The sequence below is a fragment of the Bos mutus genome, chromosome 16 (assembly GCF_027580195.1).
Source record: "Bos mutus isolate GX-2022 chromosome 16, NWIPB_WYAK_1.1, whole genome shotgun sequence".
In the NCBI taxonomy this organism is placed as follows: Eukaryota; Metazoa; Chordata; class Mammalia; order Artiodactyla; family Bovidae; genus Bos; species Bos mutus.
The window spans coordinates 12986407-13004894 of record NC_091632.1 but is presented as its reverse complement, the minus strand read 5'-3'; the positions used below and the strand labels follow the sequence as shown (position 1 = coordinate 13004894).

Genomic DNA, 18488 nt, shown 5'->3' with positions numbered 1-18488 from the left:
CTCTCAGCTGTTTGCTGGCACAAATGATAGCTACTGGTGTCACCCATGAGATCCTAGAGCCCAGTTGGGTAGAAGAATCTGTCCCAGAGAAGTTCTGGAGCCATCATAGCACAACACTGCATTTTCTCTCATTCTGGCACCAATTTTTTTTCTCAAACCATATGGTTCAGTTTTTGTGGTCATTTCAGTCCTAACAATCAACGAGCATCACTACAGGTATACCTGACCTTTTGGGAAAATATATACTCTTGGAACATTGAGAGAGATAGAAATGTAATTTTTTAAATATGAAACCCTGTTTGCATTTAAGTCATCAGTTAAGACTCTGAGTTTATAGACAACATAGGGAAAATACAAGATTTTGAAGTAGGGACAAGCACTCCTTAGCTGAACTTTTTAAACTTAGGTCTCGTAAGTGGAAACTTTCATAGTTTTTTTATAACTACTTTGAGGCCACATCCTCAATGTTATAATTATACAGAAAATTCTGCTTTGGCCTCCATGATTAGATATAGAACCATGAAGAATAATGCCGACTGATTCCAAATAGGAAAAGGAGTTCGTCAAGGCTGTATGTTGTCACCCTGTTTATTTAACTTATATGCAGAGTACATCATGAGAAACGCTAGACTGGAAGAAACACAAGCTGGAATCAAGATTGCCAGGAGAAATATCAATAACCTCAGATATGCAGATGACACCACCCTTATGGCAGAAAGTGAAGAGGAACTAAAAGGCCTCTTGATGAAAGTGAAAGTGGAGAGTGAAAAAGTTGGCTTAAAGCTCAACATTCAGAAAACGAAGATCATGGCATCCGGTCCCATCACTTCATGGGAAATAGATGGGGAAACAGTGGAAACAGTGTCAGACTTTATTTTTCTGGGCTCCAAAATCACTGCAGATGGTGACTGCAGCCATGCAATTAAAAGACGCTTACTCCTTGGAAGGAAAGTTATGACCAACCTAGATAGCATATTCAAAAGCAGAGACATTACTTTGCCAACAAAGGTCTGTCTAGTCAAGGCTATGGTTTTTCCTGTGGTCATGTATGGATGTGAGAGTTGGACTGTGAAGAAGGCTAAGCGCCAAAGAATTGATGCTTTTGAACGGTGGTGTTGGAGAAGACTCTTGAGAGTCCCTTGGACTGCAAGGAGATCCAACCAGTCCATTCTGAAGGAGATCAGCCCTGGGATTTCTTTGGAAGGAATGATGCTAAAGCTGAAACTCCAGTACTTTGGCTACCTCATGCAAAGAGTTGACTCATTGGAAAAGACTCTGATGCTGGGAGGGATTGGAGGCAAGAGGAGAAGGGGACGACAGAGGATGAGATGGCTGGATGGCATCACTGACTCGATGGACGTGAGTCTGAGTGAACTCCGGGAGTTGGTGATGGACAAGGAGGCCTGGCGTGCTTCGATTCATGGGGTCACAAAGAGTCGGACATGACTGAGCGACTGATCTGATTAATAAATCTATTTACTCAAAACTGTATTTTTTTTCCTGAGTAAAAATCAGGTCTAAGAGAATCATTCAATATAGTGATTGGATAAACTTGATCTTTGGCAAATCCTAGGGTTGAGTCAGAGGTTAGTGGTTTTTAATCTTTTCATTTGTAAAGGATACCTCTTACTCCTTTCCCATAGCCAGTGTTCCAAAAAAGTCTATCCTCAATATAAATTGCATTTATTAAAGATAATGCCTTCATGTTTTGAGTTTCTTCCTAGTCTGATCTGTGTTAACTCAGAGATGATTTAATTCTAACCAAAGGTAAAGAAATATGACCAGGTACAGAAATGTGACTATTTCCTGCACAATTGATTAGAAACATTATGATTTCCAATAAGCTTTTGAAATATTAAAAATATCTCAGAAACACCAATGACTATTTTCATAGCTGTCTAAGGGTCCTGGGTTCACAGGTTTGACTGGGTTCGAAGGTTTGACACCATCCCCCTATTTAATTTCAAATCCAGGAGGCAGAATACTTTCCCCAAAGAGAGGATCTGGTACTGTCACCTCCAGCCTTCAAAGGATCCAGGCACATTAGTGGAGAAGTTATGGAGGCTCACTATTTTACATCCATAATGTGTACATCCAGGCAAAGTCAAGTCACTTCCCTAATATTAAAGTCTTGAATCCTGACAACCTGACAAGGTGGGTACAGCAATGCCACCCCATTTTACAGACAAGAAAAGTGAGGCACTAGGAAGTAAAATGGCTTGCTGGCCAAGGCCAAGTTTCCACACTACATTAGCAGAGCTGGAATTTGTGTTCGGGAGTTTGACTCCAAATCCCACTCTATTAACTCTGTGCTACATTCTAGCTTCATGAGAAACCCACAACCCCTGTGCCCGAACGGAACAGGAGAGATGAGCTAACGCCTTTACCTACTCACAAAGACAGTTTGGTGGGTTGTTTGAAAAGCACAGCATCTACAGGCTTGAAGAACAATGAGAGCCCCTCCCAGCTCCCTGAAAGGACAGACAAGCCATTTCTCTCTTCTTGAAAAAAACATTAAGGAAATCCTTTAGTTCCTGAAATGGTTTTTCCTGTCTTTATAAACAGGTTTGACCCCTCCCCCCTAAATCGCCTTCTTTCCTTTTTAATCTTGCTCCTTAAAAAAGTACACTCAGTGCATGCAGAGGGCGGCACTCCTCAGACTTCGTCCCCTCCACTCCATCAGAGATCAACTCCCCAACCTGTTGCTGAAATCCCTTGCCTTGCTGCCTGTCATTCTCCATCTTTTCCTTATTATGCAGACAGGGGTGGTATGAGTTTTGAGGATGGTATAGATGCCAGGGCGCTGTGCCAGGTGCATTTCAGAGATCTGCTCACTTCTAGATGGCTAGAATACAAGGGCTATGTCACATCTGAACTGAACTGAGCTTAGCACATTGCAGTTGTCTCAGAAGACATCTGCAAAAAAAGCACCCTGTCTAGAAATATCCAGGCTGAGTTTCAGTGCGAGCAGACCAATCGGACAGTGTCATGGAGAACCACACCTGATGCCTGGACTCAGCTGCTCCCATGGAATGACCTGGATGGTGGTAATGTCTGTTGAAAGCCAGCCCCCGTCCCCAGGGTTCTGCTATTTACCCACTGTCTTGGGATCTCAGCAGGAAGCAAGGTCGCAACTTGCATCTCTGCAAGTTCTTTTCTGTGTGTGTTCTCTCCCCAAGATACGGCATTTTATAAGGTTTCATAATTTCAAATCAAGGCAATAGTTGCCTCAAAAGGCGTTGAGAAATATGGGAAATTTCATGAGAAATGACTAATTTCATCTCCGTGCGTTCCATCAGTTTCATTGCGGTCAAAAGCAGGTGTTTCCAGGCTGTGAATAAGTGGTTTGCATTTTAAAAATTAACAAATTGGACCAACACCAAGGGGAAAAAAACAGCCATAGACAGCCCACCAGAGAATTGTTTACCAAAGAAGAAGAATCTCATGGTGATGGTTTGCAAACACCACCAGACTAGCTTGTGTAAATTCCCTTCGTTTAGTCATCGCTCTTCAGCCTGTCACAGATAGTGAAGGGAAATGCAGAAACAGGAAATTACAGACTATTTTAAACAGCATGTTTTATTAAACTCACTTGCTGATGCACTTTATGGCAGGATGCGAGATTCAAGTGTTCATAACTTACATCTTTGCAAGTGCTTTTCCTAAGTGAATTCTCCCAGCTAAAATATGGCAAGTACACAGGGCTGGAAACAATCTCTAAACTAGTAACTGTTTCACCTCAGGTTATGTAGCTACATCACATAAAATGGAGAAGTTTTAGCCAAGGGAAGAGATTAGACCTTGCTTATTCACTATACTATATAACTCTAAGAAAGCACCGAAGGCATCATGTAGTTCATTTAAAAGATCCTTAATGCATTTATTTTAAACCACAGAATCAAAACACAACAATCTTAAAATGAATTCCTAGAAAACATATATTGTCTCTTTTATTATTTAAATATTGATTTCATTCTTATCTTCACGGGACATTTCTGTATCTAGTTTAAACCATCATTATTAATGCCATGCCAAATCCTTGTTTTTGAAAAGGCCTAGTAAAACTGGCAGCAATGTGATTGCACTACAAATACAATGACTACAAATTTCAGGGGCTGTCATAAAAATGGATTTGAACAGCTAATTATTTTCAGAAACGTTTTTTGCTCATAGTTTGTTTGAGGGATATAAAAGCTTAGCTGCATTGCAAACGTCCTCATATCCCTGCCTGATATTTATTGTGAGTTTGACACCTCTTAACACCCATGTTTTCTGCAAGTTGTTCTTTGCTCTGGATACAGAAAGGAAGTACTCAAGGAAAGCTGTAATACAAGTTCACATTTGGAGGGGCGGGTAGCCATGCTTTGATGAAGTTATCTATGAGCTCTAAAAGCAAAGACCTTACATGCACTTGCTTCAGCATCTATGTAACAAAGTAGCAGTTAAGATGTTCAACATTTCCATTGTCTTCAAATATCAGGCCAAAGATGCTTGACCCTAATTATTGATTGCTGTCAACTAGTCATTTATTTTCACCTGGCTTAAGTTTTTCCTACTTTCCCCCCAGGTTCATGTCCTTACTGTCTTATCCCTAGGACCTCTTCAAGGTGAACTATAGAATAATAGGATTTAAGAATCGAAGCATAACATGATGATACCTTTACCCTTTTAAAGAGCCTTTGCCAGGCTCTCATCTACAAATCACCCACTTGAAGAGAGGAAGGACCAGAGACGGAGGTTAATGATTTGGTTAAAGACACGCACCTAGGTGCCTAGGGGAGTAGCAATTAAAGGCAAACTTCGGGGAGCTGGGCCATTTTCTGGAGTGAAGATTTCCCCTCATTTAAATTGTAAAAGTCTGGATTCTGGCCCTATGAGATTTTCCTTAAAGCAAAGAAAGCAGAGTATTATTTCCAGATAGAGAGACAGTAGTGTGGTGTGGAGCGCGGTCTTAACTTTTCCCATCTCTGAGGATATAACTACAGAACCCAATTCAGAGGCTTAACTTACAATGAAGGGGAGCCTTGTCCACTCAGGAAAATCTAACTTAATATCTCTTGAGTAGATATCACACAGGAGGCCATAATGCTTTCGTAACAACACTAGGAACATTTTTGATATTTGGATGGATGTTTAGGGATGATTTTTTTTCTTTAAAGAAAATGTGTTCTTTTAAGTATGCTGGAACTGTCCTACACTCAAAAACTTGATTACAAACTATGATGCATTTTAATGCTACTGGATTCAAAAGCAGGTCTCATCCTTCAGAGAAGCACTGGTGCATTCTCTAGAAAATCACCAACTCCATCATTTCACAGCTTTGGCCACCATTATCCGGTAACGCTGGAGGCGGGGGCGCAGTTTAAAAACAAAGTCCTTTCTTTCATATTCAAATTTCCAAGATGTGGTATGCTCATAAGAATGCTGCTTTTGGCAAATTACTTTCCAACTAGCTTGCCCACTCCCTTTAAAAAGATTTTTGGCCGCTCCAGGTGGCGCGCAGGGTCTTAGTTTCCCCACCAGGGACTGAGTCCTCACCCCCGCAATGGAAGCACAGTCTTAACCACTGGACCACCTGGGAAGTTCCAAGCTCGCCTCTTGCACCAAGTGCAATACTGGCCTCTAAGAATAACAATAATACAGAATTAAATGGAATACCTCCACAGCTGTTTGAACCACTTATAGATGACAACTGTCAATTGACAATCTGACAATTCGAAGGGAATCCGTTAGGATTCAATATTTATGACTTCACATTATGCTATTTTTTTCAGAAACTTCACAAAAGCCAAAAAGTCTTCAGATCCTTTAAGATAAAACCTTATCCATCACCAAGCACGTCGTATATTAACACTATGCTCTTAAATCAACAGAAATGTAAACCTACAAACTAGGACCATTCTAAAACACCTGTTGGATGGGCCTCTCAAAAAGCGCTCTCTCACTCTGAAAATGCCTGTGTGGCCACTGTCCATGACCGTTTCTAGTGACTTTGAGTTTTTCTTTTAAAGGAGAACGAGCAACGGAAAAGAGAAACAGCCAACAGTCATTAAAATACGAACATCTGAATGAATTTTGATCATTTTAATAAATATATATCAAGAAAACCTCACTTTATTACAACACATTCATATACAAGCATCTATCATCTAAGTTTTCAACATCAAATGTTTATCATATATTGAAAATAAAGGACAAAACATCACTAGACTATTCAGCCATAACACAAGAACGGGTTTTAAAAATTGGTCCTTGTGGACATTGTCCAAATGACGATCCTACTCATACACTGTATGAATGAGACCTATATTTAATATTAATAGCAATAATAAAAAAAGCTTTATCTTGGAGAAACGGGGAGGACTTAACTTATTTCCTCCATTTGGAATTTGGTTCCCGTGAAGTATTGTGTAAGGAGGCCCAAGTCAGTCAGTAACCTCGGAAATGGAAATAGAGTTTAGCAGGAGGAGTAGCTGGCATGGAAGGAAGGATGGTCAGAGGGGCCCCTCTGAACACTCTGGCCAATGTACACATGAAAAAAAACGACTGAGAAAAATGTTGGCCAAATACATAGGAGCTTTTGCCGACATGAGTCCCATTTCTCCAAAATAACTTTTCCCAAACGAAAACCTTTACATTCTTTAAAACTTATTGATCACCACATCGTGTATTAACATTGTGCTTCGTAATCAACAGCAAAAGTCATATATAAAAAACCACATGCTTTTATAATCTAAACGAGTGAAATGATGCAAAACAGATTAAAGTATGATGCATGCTACTGGTTCATGAACTTCATTGGACAAGAAAACAAAACAACCCAAAACCCAGAAAACCCAAACCCCAGCAACAGACCGTTGCCATAGAAAAGCTTGAGCAGCTAGTGCTGGTCTCTAACAGCTCTCTCTATTGTTTCCTCCATCCCTTTCTAAAAATGCCAAATCCAAAAGCAATTGGGCATCAAAAAATAAAGGAAGAATAGAGATGTTGAATCAAAAGTTGAACACAATAGTTCGACGTTAAAGATTTCCAAACAATATTGATCCACCCTGTGTTTGTATTTTTTTTCCTGTTTGTTAAATCCCTGCTGTACTCTTGATTTATCCTTAATTTTCACATTGGCAAAAATTAAGATAAAGTAAGGCACCAAAAATCGCCCTGTATAACACCTTTCTAAAAGCCTCATCACCCATCACAGGCAAGCCAGGAACTTGCAGGGATCACCCTCTACTCATATCCTTGATTGTTGCCCCTGGTCAGGTGTTTCATTTCCTCCTATCCTATTTCCCTCTGTCACACAAGACGGTTGAATCCAAATATTTAACAGCACCAGGAAGCCGTTTCTTCTAGCTCCCTGTCCTCAGTCTTTTATTCAGAAAAAAATACTGTATCATAGAGAAGAAGCAGACATCCTTTGCTGGTTATATTGATTTGCTTACCAAATAACTACCTAATTAACTGGCAAACAGGTGGAAGGCTCCTCGCTAGTGACAGGCTCCTTGCGGGTCGTGGAAATAGCGCAAGGGCACACTGTCCCCCAGTCTGATCTGCTGATCTTCTCGGTAAGAAAACTAAGATATACGTTTAAGTGTTAAGTCAACTGTCTTCTCGGTAACGTCACCACATTTATGAGTAGCTTGCCGATGCCTACAATACAGATGTTTTATGCAATCTGCTCTCCAGGCATTTAAACGACATGGCATGTTCATGGCATAATTGTCAGTTGTACAAAACTATAAAATCCATTCAAAATAAAATTTATGGGAGCTAATTGATCATGCTGTGCATGCTTCAAAGTTTGCGGGAGAAGATGGCTCATATTTTACTGCCTTTGCTGCAGCACAGTTTGTTACTCGGTGAAGGCTCCTTTTTCCTTAAGGACTTTTTCCAAGACTCACTTACATTGCTTTTTTCGTTATATCCAGTCTCAAAATAATCATAAAATTGGCCTTTGCCCTCAAAAGCAAGGTCGTTGCCCACAGGTCCATGGCTCAGAGGACCACCATCCCTGTTGGTATCATCATTTACTTTCTCATCATTTAATTTGGCCTTTTCCTGAACACCAAGTGACCGGACGTTAGTAACAAAGATTTCACTGGCAGGTATCTGGCCATCACCCTTGTAAACAGGTGCGCTGCCTATATCAAAATCCACCTGCTGGGAACAGCTCGGTAAAGGCAGAGGGGGAGAGGAGGAGGAAGACGAGGAGGGGGAGGAAGAAGAGGCAGTGGTGGAGGCACTTCCGACATTAGCATTGACCGAAAGGGGTAAATTTAGGTAGTGACCACCACATTCCTGGTACAAGCAGCAGGCGTGAAACTTTTCACACTCCTCTTTGGCCATCCGAGGTCGTTTCCGGTAAGGACAGTCTTGAGCCATAAACCACTCCTGGGCAGAGGCGCCATTGAAAGAGCAGGCAGGAAAGCACCAGTTATTCTGCATGATAATTTCTCCATGGATCCTTTTCATCAGATTGTTTATAAGGACAGATCTTCGGAGGTACACTTCAGGATCATCGATAAACTTTAGCTTTTCTAAGGACATATAAAGGATGTGGGCTCGCTCCTCAAAGATTGAGATGGTCTAAAAATCAAAAAGGGAAGAGAAAGCTTAGGAAGTGGGCTTTATTAAAATATCATCCCAGCACATTTCTCTCTTGGCAGTTTCTGGGCCTGGGGATGCTATGGTCTGGTTTCCCTCGGGTTCATTTAGCAATGCTCTCCTGGGGGCTGCTAACGTCTCCCCTTCCCAGCAGACTGACTGGTGATGTTGAGCACTAGGGAATCCAGCCACAACTCAGACCTCGGCAGGGACAGGTCAGGATGTCCGCTCTTTAATGATGCAGTGAGGGGGGTGGCGAAATGCACCAAACTAACCTATGCTGTTAGAAGTGAGGAGGAGTTTCTTTGGAGAGCTGAGAAATGGTGACTAGAGAGGGACACTGGGGAGGCTCTAAGTTGCTCATTACATTGTTTCTTAATCTGGATGCCAGTTACATGGCTATTTCACACTTTGTGAAATTTATCAAGCTGGACTCTTATGACACTTGGGCCTTAATGTGCGTGCTAACTCACTTCAGTCCTGTCTGACTCTGGGCATCCCTATGGACTCTTTGCAACCCTCTGGATCATAGCCCACCAGGCTCCTCTGTCCATGGGATTCTCCAGGCAAGAATACTGGGGTGGGTTGCCATGCCCTCCTCCAGGGGATCTTCCTGACCCAGGGATAGAACCTGAGTCTCTTATGTCTCCTGCATGGGCAAGTGGGTTCTTTACCACTAGCGCCACCTGGGAAACTCTGGGCCTTTATGTGTGTGTATACAAATATACATGCACACACACATACTCATTTATTCTATGTCAATAAATGTTTTTTAGAAGATGCCAAGTTGCAGGTCATCCTAAGTATATCTCAAACCCTAGGAGAGACATCAAGGAGAATGAGCTCACTCTGCCTGTGCTGTTTTTCTGGGTTTCATTCTTGCAATTATCTTTGCCTGATAGAGGGACGAAAATAATGAAAGAGGCTCAAACCCTAAAGGGAACTGCTGGTTGCAGGGCCACAGTAGGCTTTTTCTGGAATTGGGCAGGAGAGATGCAGAACGGAACTCAGAGGACTCACTCCCAGGTTATGTGATGCCATTACTGTGTGATGGTTGGCACAAACTGGCAGCAGTTTGGAAAACTGCTACAGCCACAACAGAGAAACCAAAATGGACATAAAATGCTTCTGTCCTGGGGCCCAGCTCTTCCAGGTCATTAAAAAAAAAAAAGCTAACCTCAGGAGCTGTGAATTAAACCAGCCCAAGCTGACCAAAGGCAGGAACTACACATACACGGAAAAGCCCAGCACCTGCCAAGGCATGCTGATGTCCTTTTATGAGCAGGGTCAGAGCAACGTCTAAAGGCTCGGGGGGAGGGGGGGCAATGGAGTGAGAAGACAGGAAGATGAATTAGAAAAAAATTAAACATCCTCTCTGCATTTCAAACAACTATGGCCTGGGTTATCCTCTCCTCCACTAAGTTAGCAGATAGTTTCTGAAAGAAGGTAACCATAGGAAAAGGCATTGGTATTTCAAAAGCTTAGCCAGTTTTAGACTTCTGTGTGCTTTCCCGATCCTGTCATTTCCTTCTTATTCATGCAAAAAAAGTTAGCTTTGGTTTTTCTCTTGGGAATAAATTATATATTTTCACAAACAAAACATATGTAATAAACGTACCATGAAGGACACTTCTACTTTCATGCACACATTCAAAGGACAGAGAGTCCACCTCTGAGAGGTCAGGAAAGCCCTGGGTGACTATCCCCAGGTGGGCACACAGGTGGCCCTGGCCACGGGAGCCTGAGCTCAGAGACGGGGAGCAGGTCTGGGAAGAACAAGTGCATTTCTGCACATGTGAAAGCGCCAGTTACCATGAACCCTGAACGCAACTTGAGAAAAATGAAATCATTAGTGGAAAAAAAAAAAGGCATTTCTTGGATTATATAATTCTGTTATTTCTGGACAAAGGAGTTCTTGCTGGCTCTTTCTTCAAATACTTGTGAAAAATAACCCAGGACCCCAAAAAGTGACAACGATTAATCTAGCTCTGCTGAGAAGTGGCTCATTTTCATTGCTTGGGTGGAACAATTTAATTTCTGGAAATGGATCAAGCAACTGTTACTAAGTATCTTAAACTCTTAATAAAAATAATGACTATTAAAAAAACATACTTTATGGCTACAGCTGCTGAGTGGTGGGTGAAAATCCTCTTCTTCCACATACTTCCTCTTAAAGTATGTGATCTTGGATGTTGTTATAGGATTTGAAATTCCCCTGTAATGTGATCCTGTGGTAATAAATCAGATATGACAAATGACATGCGGTTTGCCAGAGGTTCTCCAAACAAAATGCTTTTCTTTCCTTGCCTTCTAGAAGATAACTTGGCTACGTATTTGTCTGTACATGTGGTGATTAAAAATAAACATTAGTCTTAATAGTTGCTATCATGAGGAATCCTGTGACCCAGGCCAGGAAAGGATTTCTAGACAATTATAGAGGAAAATGACATATTTTAGCATTTACAAAATATTCAGAATCGTAATTCTATGCACAGGCAAACAGCAAAATTCAAAAAGGGAAGTATTGTAATAACTAAATAATACTGGTATTTATTCAGATTATTTACTTAAATTCATGATAACACCATTTTTCAAATGTATGTATCTATTATTTAACTGTAAGCACTAATCACTGAACAACTTTTAAATATTACTGGCTCTCAGTAAGTAAACAAATGATTATCTGCACACTGGAGTTATAATATCCCTTCTTTCAAAATATGAAATTCAAATTTTTTCATTTAAAATTAAACTTCAGGGTAACAAAAGTCCTCTTTGCTCTCAAAAATCCAACATATCAACCATGAATAAAAATAGGGTCTAATTTTCAAAGACCAAGCTTTTACTCCTTTTTAGCAAATCGGACATCACCAAGTACTTGTTTTCATTTTAGGTTTTGGCTTTTTTTCCAACCTAGTAGCACACAAAAATCCAAAGGAACTCACCTTACAGCATAGGAATAATGAATCAGGGAGAACATATTTTTTTCTGGGCTTACAAATTTTTTTACCTATAATACCAAAGGCAATTGTGTGCTTAATAAAAAGAAGAGCCACATAGCTGCTGGCCCAAAGGGCACATTCCTTTATGTCTCATGGGATAAAGATTTCATTGTCAAGCCCACCCAGGGCTTGTGTAGCACTGAGAGATCCATACAGTTCCAGAGGGTAGAAAATTGAAACTCAGACTGAAGAGTTTCAAGATCTGCTTTGGGTCTCTTAAAAATACAAATGCCTGACTTTTACCTGAAGCAGCAGCACAGGGAAACTCAGGTCTGCATGCAATTAACATCACTCCTGGTCCTTTCCTTGGGACCTTGGAGTCCCTGGAGCACTCTCAGCTCAGGAGGGCACCCCAGACACCACCCTCATCTACCAGTCTGGCCACAGAGGGCAGCAGGGAAAGGTCAAAGGCAGTACCTGCCAGGGGGGGACCGGCTCCCCGGTCTCCCTGCAGGGGAGCCTGAGCCGGCCCCGGGGGGCTCAGGCCTCCGTAGCTGTCAGCCTCCCATAGTGTCTGGTACCCAGCAATTTCAGCAGCTCCTTCCGAGACAATGGGCTCGCAGAATCTATTCATGGACAGAACCAGAGTCATCTCTGACAGCCTCAGATCTGAAAAAAGAAAAAAAAAAAAAAAGAAAAGAGCCCTAATCAAGAGCAAGCCAGAGCATGGCCTTGGCATCTTCCTTCCTTTGCTTTGGGAAACTTTTACTTCTTGCTCCTCCTCTTTGTCCCGAAACATTTTTTTTTTTTTTTCAAAGAAAAATCTCAGTAAACTCTCTTGCAGCTATTAGCTCAGCCTCTGTGTTCAGCAATCTGCATTTCATGGGCGGATCTTTAAAACCCCATTTCTTATTGTTCTCAGATTCCCCTCAGCCCTCTTCCAGACAGCTGCCTTGCCTTCTAAACACATTTTCCTCCTGACCTTCCCACAGAAAATGTACCCCTAAGAGGCAAGGCCAAAACCCTTGCCGCTTCCTTTCTATTAATAAGGCAAAATCAATTTTCTAGTCAAGTCCCCCGAGAGTCTCCTTTGATGAAATCCACTAATCAATCAAAAGAAAAGGCTGGGGGAGGCAGGAATCTTCAGCGGAATTCCATCTGATGCTCTCAGGTTTGGTCTGTTCCACTTGCCCGTGGCCCCCTCTTCCTCGGTTTCCGCAGGGCCAGTTCCTCTACAACATGTTGGGGCTCCCTCCACTTTCTTCTCCCAAAGCGAAGCAGACAGAGACACACTTGGTAGTTGTTTCCACCAGCCCTGATCGGCCTGAACTGGATCTGCCTCCAGTCAAAACACTGAGAGATGAAGACAGAAAATTGGCTCCAGTTTCCAGCCGTGAGTTGCAGTCCCACAGGAGCCAAGCACAACATCAACGGAGCAGGCGGAATATTAAACAGGAGCCAGGGCTTCAGGGCCAGAGGCAGCCGACAACTCTACACCGCAAAGCTCAGACGCAAGGCAGAAACTTTCCAAGAGGCAGCACAGCACTGCCCTCCTGGGCAGTTCACACCCTTCCCCAGGGTCTGCGGGGAGACTGGGAGACCTCTCTGCTCTTAAGACGTGCCCTGGGCTGCTCTGCACCTGGGGTGGTGGGGCTGTTCCCCTGGGGGCTCAGTGTCTTTACCTGGTCCTAAGTAGGGCTTGAGGTGGGGTCCAGAGTGAGTGCAAGGGGGAAGAAACCAAAAGGCCTCAGGGCCATAGATCAGTGGTGACAGCCAGCAGCCTCAGTGCCTTATTAACCGCCCGATTCCTTTGAGGCCCAAACCTCCACTATCTCACTGTGCCGTTTAAAGAACGGTCACAAAGAGTGATGTCAAGTCTGCTTTCTTGAAGACTGATTTGTCTTTGAAAGACGCTAAGGGTCTAGTTCTTGCTTTCTTCTCCAAATTATACAGCCTGTAATGTTTGGGGGCTAAGGGTAATCTACTGTTGTCTTTCAGGAGACTATTATTACCTACATGTTAAAACAAGGGGCCACTTCCAGGTAAAGGAGGAAAGGCACCAGGCGAAAGGGAAATGGCTTGAGTGGAAATGTCCTTCTGGCTACGCGAGAAGCTCTTGGCAGCAGTGACTCCATCCACCACCCAGGTTTCTCCCTGAGACCCGAAATTCTTTCCCAACCTCAGTGAAGAAGGAAGCCCGGCCTTCTGACATACAGGGGACATGTCCAGGTCAGTGGCTGGGTCAGAGGACCCAGCTGATTTAGGCCACTAAACCACCTTTGCTGTTCAGTCGCCAAGTCGTGTCCAACTTTTTCGACCCATGGACTGCAGCAAGCCAGGCCTCCCTGTCTGAACTACCTACCTTTTCTTTTAAAAGTGGCAGCAAGGACTTGTTGGAAAACCTTATTTCAAGAAAAAAAAAAAGTTCTATAAAAAGAAATGGTCAGACACACCATTTATTCTGTTCTTTGAGTCATCAATCAAGAAATTTAGATCACACTGATTTCACAAACTAAGCCATTCTATCACCCAATAGAATGGATGCTCAAACTCAGCATCCAAACAAGGTATCAAGCCTCATGATAATCTGTTCCCTGGAAGACTCTCATGAAATGGTCCAATTTCTTACCTTATTCTAAGAGACAATTGTTATCAGGAAATGCCACTGCCAGGAGCACAACAATTATAGAGCTTTTTCTCAGAGTCCATAGCCCTGTCTCATTGACTGCAAGTTATTTTCTCGCTTGAAATTTACACTTACTTTTGTGTTGGACTCTGGGAATAAGATCCATGTTTTTTGCCTATGTGGAAATTTTATTACATATAAACTAAAGCAGGTTGACAAATCCATACCCCGTAAGACAAGAGAAACATTTGCAGGCCCCTAGCAGCAATTACCTTTGTTTAATAGGACATTATATGGGCCCTGTGCTGTTTTATGTTAGTAAGAGTGTGTTTATATTTTAATGACTTATCCTTGTATAGTTTTTTGGTTAAGGATTTCAGTGTTTCTATTTGTTAGTATTGTTTCCAGCACATGAAATTCTACTCTTATGCATCTGAGCTTGAATCATGGCATAATAGTTTTTATCTTGGCTATTTGTTTCTTTCTTTTATACTATCTAGTTTCAGTAAGTTGTTTTTTTTTTTTTTTGAATGGGAAACTTTTACACACAAAATCCTCAACTGGAGAGGCTGAGTTCCACAAGTACTTTATATTAAAGTCTGAATAAAATATAAATGAGTTGGAATTATTTGGGAGCGGGGAGGAAATTTTGCAATTGAGTCTTCCTAGTCGATTTAGAACTTACACTGGGATGTTAGCAAATTAAGGAGGCAAGTTCAATGTTCATGAAGAATTGGGAGAATGGGGCAGTAAGCCATGATATCACATGATCGTTTTATTTGTATTTTGTGTACACATCCGAACTGTCATTTTTTTCTCAGTGAGATTTACATTGTAATTCTGCTACTGAGTTCAGAAGTTGAAATTCACAAATGTATGAGCTGTGAATACTAGATAAAGTCACAGAGATGCACATTTATGGTAGTTTTTTTTTTTTTTTAACATCAGAGGTGAGTGGATGCAAAAGAAAGGTGTTAAAGTGTGTTTTGTCTATAAGAGGGTTTAAAAAATAAAAACTAGAAAGCCCTTAATCTTTTCTCCTCAGGCTCCTGCATGTCTGCTTTGTCAGCCAAGGTAGCAGAATGACAGCTCAAGCATTCCCCAAAGGCCCAGGGCTAAAGTGTCAAGTTTTGCCAGCAAATGTTCACAGTAAAGTTACCAGGCGGTTTTACACACTATGGTTCTTCCAGATGATTTGGGCTTCTTCTCTCCTTGGAGCCATTATGATGCTAATAGGAGTGGCTGGCACAGAGGACAGGATAGCTGCAGATTCAGTGATGCCTGCCATCCAACAGGGGATCTCAGTCATTCTTTGCCCACCCCATCCCTCTCATCCATCATTGGAAAACATTTTATTAAGAGCATTAGAGCAGTTCAGAGGTCTAACTCCAATACTGAAAAGCACGGAAATAAAAGAGCTGATATTTTCAATACATCTTGAGGTTGTCAGTCTTAGATATCCTGCCCAGGTGGAATCAAGCCCTTGATCTGCCATTGTCCCTAACAAGCTATCAACAGCCTGGGTTGGTGGTGGCAGGGTCTGGGTGAGTGGAATAAAAATCTTTCAACCCTTCCAAATAGGCAGATGTCGCTTTTCTACCAGTCTCTGCAGTACACCTGTCTGCCCTGGGAAATACATTTTTCAGCTGCTGCTTTGAAAGGCCAAAAGATTTAGGTCTGATCCTGCGGCTGGGAATGGGGTGCCAAACCAGAGGGGGATGAGGCTGGGGGACCCGGGGGTCCAAGCCCAGCCCGGGGTGCCAGGTCTCCCCATCCCACGCCCAAGACTGGGGTCTGAGGTTTGGAGACCCACCCCCTGCAGGCGGGCAGCAGCCGATGTCCGAGTCCCCACAGTGACACACCCCCGGGGGTCGGGGGCCCCAGCCTGAGCCCCTCTCGGGGAAAGCCGGCAGAGCCCCGCCGGCCCTCGGCCGCGGGAGAAAGTAAACACCACCCCAAGTGTCTGGGAACAAAGGCAAGTTGTCTTTCCGCGGTGCTGGAGCCGTGCGCCTCTCCTGAAGAATAACAGCTATGATTACTCTTTCTTCTTTTCTTTTTTTTTTTTAAACCAAGTTTCCTTCTAAGGGAAATAAACACCAAAGGTAGGATTCCAAGGAAATGACTCACGGCGGTTGGCAGGGCTCTGACGAGGCTGGCCCCGGCCCGCGCTCCAGCCCGCAGCAGATGCCTGCCCGGCCCTCCCTTCCCTCGCCGGCCAAACCCGCCCGGAGCCCCGGGGCTGCGGGAGCGCCCTCCGCCTCCGCGGGACCCGAGCGGCCGGGACTCGGCCCGCGCCTCCCGCCCGGCCCGCACCACCCTCGGCTCGCGCGGCCGCCTCTCCCCCCTCCTCCTCCCGCCCCCCGCCGCCTCTGCGGTCCCGGCCGGGCACACTCCGGAAAGTTGCTAGGGCCGCGGAGGCGGGAGGGGAGGAAGGGAGGAGAGAGGCGGAGGCGTGGACCAGGCGGGCAGCAACCGGGCCCGCCAGGGAGGTGAGCTGAGGACAGAGGAGCCGCCGCCGCCGCCCGCAGCGCGGCCCGGCTGCCGGGGAGGGTGCGGGGGCGGAGGTGGCGGGGGGTGGGGGGACAGAAGGTGTCAGCTCTTACAGCTCTTCCTTTTTCTTGCAAACGCGCGCTCTTGACATCCACCGTCCTTCCCTCCCCACCTGCCAACCGCCGCGGCGTTATCCAGACCTTGGGGATGGTGGTGGTGGGGCATGCCTCCTACTGACTCTGCACCCGGGGATAGGCGACTAAGCGGCTACTGAGGACCCCAGGGTGTCATCGGAGCCGCGGTCCCCACCGGCCCCTAGAGTCGGCTCGGTGCGCGCGCGGGCGGCGGCCGCTCCCGCCCGGGTACAGGCTCCGCGGCGCACGCCAGCCCCGCGGAGAAAAGCCCGCGCCGCCTCCGCGCGCAGAGGCTCCCCGGCTTCTCCCCTTCTTCCACCCCTCCACCCCCTCCACCGACCGCCCGGGTCCCGCTCCGGCCGGTGCGCGCCCACTCGGCGATCGCCGGGCCGGCGGGGGGCGCGGGGGAGCCGGTCCACGACCGCAGACGCCGGAGGGGACCGGCCGTCGCCCTCCAACCCGGCCCGGCCTCTCCGCCCCCGGCCGCCGCCCGCCGCCCGCGCCCAGCCCGGCTCTTACCGCGGGGTCAGCCGGGAGGCGGCGGCGGCCGCGGCGCTCGAGCTGCTGCTGGCCCGCTCCGGGCTCGGCGCCAGCCCGGCCGCCGGTGCACACTCCGCGCGTGCGGGGCCCGGCCCGGTCCAGGGAGGCGCGGGTGCCGGTGCTGGTGCTGGTGGCGGCCGCGGGTACGCGGCGGGCGAGGGTCCCGGCAGGTCCCGCCGCCGCGACTGGGGCGCCGCGCCGCCGTCGCTGCAGACGGTTATGGTAATGAGCGGCTCTGTCTAGCGAGGAGCGTGTGAAACCCGTCAATCCTGTTTGCCATTTCCCCGTGGATTTCCGAGGAGAGGTTCTGCACGATGCCCCCAGGGTGAGCGAGGCAACATGACAAGCGCGCCCGCTCGCCTCCCTCCTTCCCTCCCTCCCGCCGCCGCCGCCGCCGCCGCCGCCGCCGCTGCTCCTCAGGCAGCACACGGGGCGCCCTCCCCTCGCCCCCACCCCAGCCCGCCCCCTGCCTCCTTCCCTCCTTCCCGCCCTCCCCTCCCCTCCCCTCCCGGTGCCCGGGGACACGCGGGCCCAGCTCCAGCCCGCAGCCCCGACCCCACGCGCTCCCGGGCTCCGGCCCCTTCGCCCTGGGGGGTTCGGCTGCAGCCGAAGAATATATTCACCCTGCAACCTTCTGAGACGTCTTCTCTCTTTTTAAAAAATTTGGTTTACTTTTGTTGTTGTTGTGTATGCGTGTGATTAAAAAAAAAAAAAAGATTCTGCGCCTTTCCCACCCTTTGCAAAAGACTTTCTTCTCCTTTGCCACAGCAAACGGAGATGAGAAACAGCTGTGTTTGCAGGACCCGAGCAGTTCTTCTCCCCTCGCCGCCCGCCCCCGCCCGTTCCCCGCCGGAGCTGTGTGTGTGTAGTGTATCAAAAAAGCAACCTTGGTCGGACTGCAACTGGAATTGGCAACTCTTTCTGGGTGGGTGAGCCTCCAGGGAAAACCTCCAGGAAATAAATTTTTAAAAAAAGTAATAAAGGAGGTTGTTCTTGGTCAAGAGAATAAGCCCTGGAATCACATTATTTTGCAAATAGTAATTTTCCTCTATATTGGGCTCCACTGGAGTTTGTTTTTTTGAAACATTAATTCATAACTTCTGTCTAGGGACCCCTCCATAGTCGAGATGGGTCATTTCAGGTGCAATGAACGCA

General features: G+C 45.6%; 1 protein-coding gene across 1 annotated transcript; it reads right to left on the bottom strand.

The window, feature by feature from the left end:
* Positions 1-6069: 6069 nt before the first annotated feature.
* On the bottom strand, positions 6070-17452 carry SERTAD4 (SERTA domain containing 4). The gene is made up of 4 exons (XM_070384724.1): positions 17313-17452; positions 12021-12212; positions 10714-10829; positions 6070-8583 (listed from the first exon to the last, which is right to left on the bottom strand). Exons 2-4 carry the CDS (start codon positions 12193-12195, stop codon positions 7816-7818), a joined length of 1059 nt encoding a protein of 352 aa, XP_070240825.1. The 5' UTR covers positions 12196-12212; positions 17313-17452; the 3' UTR covers positions 6070-7815.
* Positions 17453-18488: the final 1036 nt, after the last annotated feature.